The sequence below is a fragment of the Bison bison genome, unplaced genomic scaffold (assembly GCF_000754665.1).
Source record: "Bison bison bison isolate TAMUID 2011002044 unplaced genomic scaffold, Bison_UMD1.0 scf7180017864068, whole genome shotgun sequence".
In the NCBI taxonomy this organism is placed as follows: Eukaryota; Metazoa; Chordata; class Mammalia; order Artiodactyla; family Bovidae; genus Bison; species Bison bison.
Genome location: NW_011494640.1, coordinates 7,458,282 through 7,465,248, shown reverse-complemented (window position 1 = coordinate 7,465,248; position 6,967 = coordinate 7,458,282). Strand labels below are relative to the sequence as shown.

The window sequence follows — 6,967 nt, the reverse complement described above, 5'->3', positions numbered from 1 at the left end:
TAGAGTAAAATTGGGTTTCTCAAATTAATGGTTGACCATCACTAGATGTAAATCAAAGCCTCAATTATCCAAGGTCCATTAGCTTTATCAGTTCAATTCAACATCTACCATGGACAAGGCATTGTGCTAGAGATGATGAGCAAGTTCATACATGAGTTAAAGATGGCTGCATCCTCAAGAAGCTTACAATCAGTGATGGAGACATAGATATTCAACTTATCATGCTGGAAGGCAGACTGAGATGGTTAACCTCGAAGGCCTTGGTACTCACACATACCTCTTCCTAAAAGAGGTCTGATTTCAGGTCTTGCCCTTGACTGGCTCCTAGGAGCTGAGCTCTGAGTCTTGGACCCATGGAAGCCCCCTTGTTCACAAGGACCCTCCAAATTTCCATTCTTGGTCTCATAAATCATTAGCTGAACTGTTTGTACCCACTACAGTGGGTACAACTAGAGGAATATACTTGTTAACCAAACTTTAGTTAAGTTTTTCGACTTTCTCCAGGCTCCTTAGCTTTGAGCCATCCTTGTTGGCAGGATCCAGTATTTAGTGTCTCCTTAAAGAATCCCTCCTGAGAATAGACTGAGCCCAGCATAGAACATTCTCTCATCTACTGCCCCATCATGACACCTGCACCGGCTCATCTCATTCTCCACACCTGGCTCTTTCTAGTCCTTTTCTCTTTGAAATAAAACCTCTTTTTTTGCCCAGAACACTTGTAGATCTCACACTTGGAGCTTTCTTACTTTTTAATAGAAATAGTCCCCCTTCCTTCCTATTGTAACAGTCCTTTTCCCCTTCTTGTAGTAATCCTTTCAAATAAAGTCACTCCTTACTAATGCCTAGAGTTTATTTTTGACATTGTCCTCTGGCAGATGGAGAATTCTTTACATAAGCATATCCAAGCCTTTTTATTAGTGAATAAAATAAAATGCTCAGGTATCTCAATACTTTCTTTATATAAATCTAATAATTTTTGAGGTTGAATATGTTTTTATTTATGTGGGCTGGTGTTTATGGTGAGTGTTTTTTTCAAACATAATTAACCTATAGAAAAAGAAAATGTTTTGTTTCATTAGTCTAAATATCTGAATAGTCAGCACACACACACACACGCGGTCTCATACATAAATTAACCTCAACGAAATAATTTTGATTGTAAGAGATGCATTATAAATTTTTTACCAAATATGGCTTTGCAGTTGGAAAACATCAGACTGTAATTAAAATACTGATACAACTGTCTAGCTATTTCTACACAATCTTTCCAGTTTTCATACAGGTATTAGGAAAACAGATCTCGTTTTAAAAAATTTTAGATCTTATTTCATTTACTCAAGTTATAAAAATAGCACATACTCACAGCCAGAAGTATGGTACAGTGGTTAAGATTTGCGGTCAGACTGCCTGTGCTCAAATTCTTCATAGTTGTGGGAGCTGGAAAAAATTAGCTCACCTCTTTCAGTCTTATCAGCCCCCACTTTTGCCCCTCATTGTTTTAAGCATTGTACAGATCATTTAGGTTCTCTATATATTAGCTTTCCACTTTTGGAAAATCATCATAAAAATTTCAACTAACAAAACTGTTGAGAATAGTAGATATGTTATCCTTATTTTTAATTACCTGAATAATCTTTTTTTTTCTTTTGCTATATATCTGCATCACAATACATTCTAATGAGTTCAAAGAGTCCATTTATCTCTAAGACTGAACATTTACCTCTAGCTTACTTGCTTCTAGATTGGCTTAGTCCCAGGTCTGGAGACGCCTGATTGCCTTGTGCCTCTCTCTCTTGTCGCCGAGACTTACTGTAAAGGCCACAGCCCAGTCAGTCCTGGGAGGGTGTGGCGAAAGTGAAAAGTGAAAGTGAAAGTTACTCAGTCTTGTCCAACTCTTTGTGACCCCATGGACTGGACAGTCCATGGAATTCTCCAGGCCAGAACACTGGAGTGGGTAGCCTTTCCCTTCTCCAGGGCATCTTCCCAATGCCTGTTTTTTTGGGTTCCTACTGGGGTTCTCCAGACTAGGGGCTATACAGGGCCTCCTCCTTTAACCTAATGCCTCCTAGAGCCTCAGGCTCTGCCTTTTCAAGGCATTATTTACACCAAAGATCCTCAACCAATGGTGATTTTGCCCTCCAGGATCTACTTTTTTGGTTGTTATAACTGGGAGGAGATAGTCACCGACATCTATAGGTAGAAGTTGGGAGAGGGGGCGCTACTAAACATTCGACAACATGAAGGACAGTATCCCCGCCCCCCTCAACAAAGAATTATCCAGCCTAACCTGAGAGTGGTGCTAAGACTGAGAAGTGCAGATTTATGTAAATACTACGGATCCCAACAATTTAGTCAAAGAATATCTGCTTATTCAAAAATTGAAAGTGGGACAGTGAAGTTGTATAAGAGATAAATCTACCTTCATCCAATCACACTGTGACTACTTTTCCTATGAGGCACTTAAGCTCTGGGAGAAAAAAATGGTCAACCAGTTGGCAACAAAAATTTATTGACTAGTTTGCAACTTTAGATACAACATATATTTCATCACATGGTTATAATTCAGTATTTGTGCTTTGTAGGATAAGTAAACATTTGAGCACAACAGAAGTCTACACACAATATTACAATCTTTTGGGGTTCTTTAAAAAATAAACATATCCTTTTCCATCTAGTATCACAAAGAACTTTCACTTTGAGAGGATGGATAAATGTTCAAGTTTGGTATTTGTATCACATGTCAATTAAATATATAACCCAAATATGGACTATTTTTCTATAATAAATGCCTAATGAGTCCTGGAAAGGATTCTGGGGGATGGGTGGTAGGGAGGATGACTTCCAATAAAGTTTGTTGACATTTCAAGAAATTTCAATTTCTTGTCAACGTGGATGACACAGAAAGCTGATATGGATGGAGTGGGACTTTGTTCACCTTTAAAATTACTTGACAATCTTAAAAATAGTGTAAAAGCATAGTATTTCAGGAAATCTTTAATAAACACTTTCTTTGATCAAGAAAATAAAAGCCAGTCTAGCTCGTTTAGCTGAAAGGGAAAAAGACCTATTAGGGAGAAGTTAAATACCTTTATTTTTCAAAAAAGTAAATCTCTGTTTTTAAAATACTTCAATGTGACAATAGTTTCTTTTTCTGAAATTAAGTGCCAATATCCTTAAATTAGGAAGTATATGATCCTAACTGGATATGTCAAACCCTGCATCCATCATTATAAATGTCATCTGACTAGCAAGTCTGCCATACGGGTACCAACGTGTTTATAATGAAATCATAGGGCTCAAGTGTCAACATACAACTTAAAACAATAATCTCTTCATATTTTATGAACCTCTAAGGCTAACTTGATATATTATTTATGATAGTCTCTTCATAATTTACAATAAAAATGAAAGTTTATATTTTATATAATTTAATATACAAGGAGATTTTCTCTCCAAAGACTCTCTTTAGTAGGAAAGCTTTCCCATAGGGTAAGAGTTCTGTAACCATGTCACTCATGTAATAAACAGATGGAAATAAGACAATCTTCCACCTTTCTCTCTCTCAGCTGAACACCAAGAGTCTTTTGATTAGCTGGGAACTCAAGACATTGCTGGGGAGATATGAAATATTTATCAGTGGGCTAGAGTGAATAAATGAAATCACCTCTATAGGAAACACTGAGATATCCTTGCACCTCTGTTAATATCCACTGATAATGGTCTAAAACTGAAAAGCTTTTATATCAAAATTTTGGAAATTTCTCATTCATATCTTAACTATTTACCTGGGCTGAAAGACACTTTAATCTGCTCAAAAAAGTAAAATAAAGATTGCAGCAGAGTTTATAAAATGATTTGACCAGTGATGCTGTTTCCAGTTGATTCATGTTGGAGATATTACATGACATTTTATGTTATTAAAAATATGCAAGTGCAACTCTCCTGGAGTTTAGGCCTAGCCTGAAGTTTTCCATTTGGGCCCATTACAATTTCTGTTTCTCCAGCCATTCTAACACAAGCTCTTTTAAACTCCCCTACAGGTTGTGTTGATTTGTACAGACCTATATTTTGCTTTCCTTCAGATTTATTCCATGTGCAGCAGACTTGAGGAGCAGATTTTTTCCTAGCTCGGATAATGTGATGTGATGTTTTGAGAAAGTTTAGAGCGTTTAGAGCAAACCACTGTAATCTAAGCTGGAAAGAAGGAAAGGGATACTCTGCAGGAGACTACTGCCTTATCCCAGTTCCAAGAGCCAGTCAAAGAGACTCGGGGTCCCATCCCTCCGTTCCTCATGTATCTTGCAGTACTGAACCACTGCATGGAAGATATCCCCCACCTTCCAGGACTTCTGATGGACCAGCCGCACGACATCTAGAAACTAGAGAAAAGCACAGAGTTAGGACTCACATATCACAGAGGATCCTCAAAGTCATCTCATTCAATCATTATACCAGAGCCAATGGCTCTCCAGGCTATTTTTGAATACCTCTAGTGGCAGGGAACTATATTTCAGGACAGTCTATTTTCTTTGTAGACAGTCCAGATTATTAGAGGGTTCTTTCAACTGAACTGAGATGTTCCTCACAGCAGTTGCCATCCACCAATTTTGAGAGTCTACATGGAATTCTTCTTTCAACATCTTATCTTTTAGGTATTTGAAGAGTTCCCTCAGATCCACCTTTCTCTGAGTTAGACTCTGTCTAATGGTTCTGTATAGCATGGTTCCCAGTCCCTTCTATTAGTGCCATACACAATCTTTCATAGGATGTACCATTTAGGCCAGATAAATTGTATTAAAATTTTGGGTGCTGGAGAAGACTCTTGAGAGTCCCTTGGACAGCAAGGAGATCAAACCAGTGAATCCTACAGGAAATCAACTCTGAATATTCATTGGAAGGACTGATGTTGAAGCTCCAGGACAATACTTCGGCAACCTGATGTGAAAAGCCAACTCATTGGAAAAGACCCTGATGCTGGGAATGCCTGAGGACAGGGGGAGAACGGGGCGACAGAGGATGAGATGGTTAGATATCATCATTGACTTAGTGAATATGAATCTGAGCAAACTCCAGGAGATAGTGAATGAAAGGAAAGCCTAGTGTGCTGCAGTTCATGGGCTCACAAAGAGTAGGGCATGACTTTAGCGACTGAACAACAAACTTTTGGGTAGTTTTACTTACTCGTTCCTCATTCCACTTTGAAAAGTTCCCTCCTCTGTCAAGTTTCAAGAGACACTGTCTTTCCATTGGAACAGGAAAAGGAAAGATTGAGGAAACATCCTAGACTCAGCACCTGGCTAATTATATCATTTTCAATTGGCCACAACTTAGAAAGCGTCTGACTGCAGGTTGAGTTGGAGCACTGGAAGATGGGAAAATCATTACAGATGATCCCCTTCATGAAACTGTAGCCTAAAGCTCAGCATGAAGTCCTCTCAAAATCCTTAGTCAGATATGTATAAAGAAAAGTAACAACTATTAAGAGCCAAAACCTGTAGGAAGTACCTTTCAAGCATGTAATCTCATTTAATTCTGTCAACAATGCTGCAAAGCAGGCATTTAAAGATGAAATATTGTGAGTTTGTGAGATGAAAAGTTGGCAGTAAGATGGTCTTCTTTTTTTAATGTGGATCATTTTAAAAGTCTTTATCAAATTTGTCATAATATTGCTTCTGTTGTCTACATTTTGTCTTTTTGATCACAAGGTATGTGGGATCTTAGCCCCTTGACCAGAGAAGAAACCTACACCCCTGCATTGGAAAGTGAAGTCTTAACCACTGAACCACCAGGGAAGTCCCAGGATGCATGGTCTTCTGACACTGCAGACCAAAGCTCTTTTTGCTACAGTACCCCATGCCTTTTGGTGGTAGGAGAATACGCTAAGTCACTACAGTCGTGTTCGACTCTTTGCGACCCCATGGACTGTAGCCTTGGAGAAGCCAATGGCACCCCACTCCAGTACTCTTGCCTGGAAAATCCCATGGACGGAGGAGTCTGGTAGGCTGCAGTCCATGGGGTCGCTAAGAGTCAGACATGACTGAGCGACTTCACTTTCCCTTTTTACTTTCATGCATTGGAGAAGGAAATGGCAACCCACTCCAGTGTTCTTGCCTGGAGAATCCCAGGGATGGGGGAGCCTGGTGGGCTGCCGTCTATGGGTCGCACAGAGTCGGACACTGCTGAAGTGACTTAGCAGGACTGTAGCCTGCCAGGCTCCTCTCTCCATGGGATTTTCCAGGCAAGAAAACTGGAGTGGGTTGCCATTTCCTTCTCCAAAGTAGAATAATGAGACATTAATATTTATTTGGAACACTGGGATAAAGGAAAGGCTGGGACTCTAGTCTCGTCTACTGAGGAAGAAAAATCTATTTCTTAAAAAGATGAGAGATATGCTTTAGTTACTATTTCTTCAATGTTTCCTTCTAGAATTTCTTTGCCCTGCTCATTTCACATTTTCTCAGACTTTGAAGATGAGCCAGAAATTGGAATGCTAATTTTTTCTGATCTTCCCCCGCCCCCTTCAGTTTGAATTTGCTAATTCATTTCAATTACTGAGAAGTTGTTTCCCAGAGAGCTACTATTAAATTACGTTTCTTCTTCCAGCTGCTGTGACAGCACCAGCTATTGCAGTTACAGAAATCAGTGCTTTATTGTACTTATTCGCCTTGTGTTGGCTTAATCAGAATAAAGCAATTTTCTAGGCTGGAAAATAAAATGCTTAACTTTTAATACATGGAAACATAAACATCATCTCAAAGAGTTTTAGGAAGATGCAAAAAGGGAGACCAGTGGGAAGCTGATGGCAACAGTATCATAGACTGTAATCTCCCAGCCAGAGGATACCATCTGAACTACCTCTGGCATTTTTTTTTTTTTTTTTTTGGCTTTACCAGGTCTTTGTTGCTGCGTGTGGGCTTTCTCTAGTTGAAGCGAGCAGGGGCTACTCTGTTGTAGTGAGAGGGCTCGT

The 6,967-nt window shown here is 39.2% G+C and overlaps 1 protein-coding gene across 1 annotated transcript in view; it reads right to left on the bottom strand.

Moving 5' to 3' along the window:
* Positions 1-2,492: 2,492 nt before the first annotated feature.
* The window catches only part of SPHKAP (SPHK1 interactor, AKAP domain containing), a 192,025-nt gene continuing 187,550 nt past the window's right edge, over positions 2,493-6,967 (bottom strand). The window contains exon 13 of the mRNA XM_010837102.1: positions 2,493-4,379. Within this exon, the coding sequence (XP_010835404.1) occupies positions 4,236-4,379 (144 nt within the window). The 3' untranslated portion in view covers positions 2,493-4,235. The remainder of the gene's footprint in view (positions 4,380-6,967) is intronic.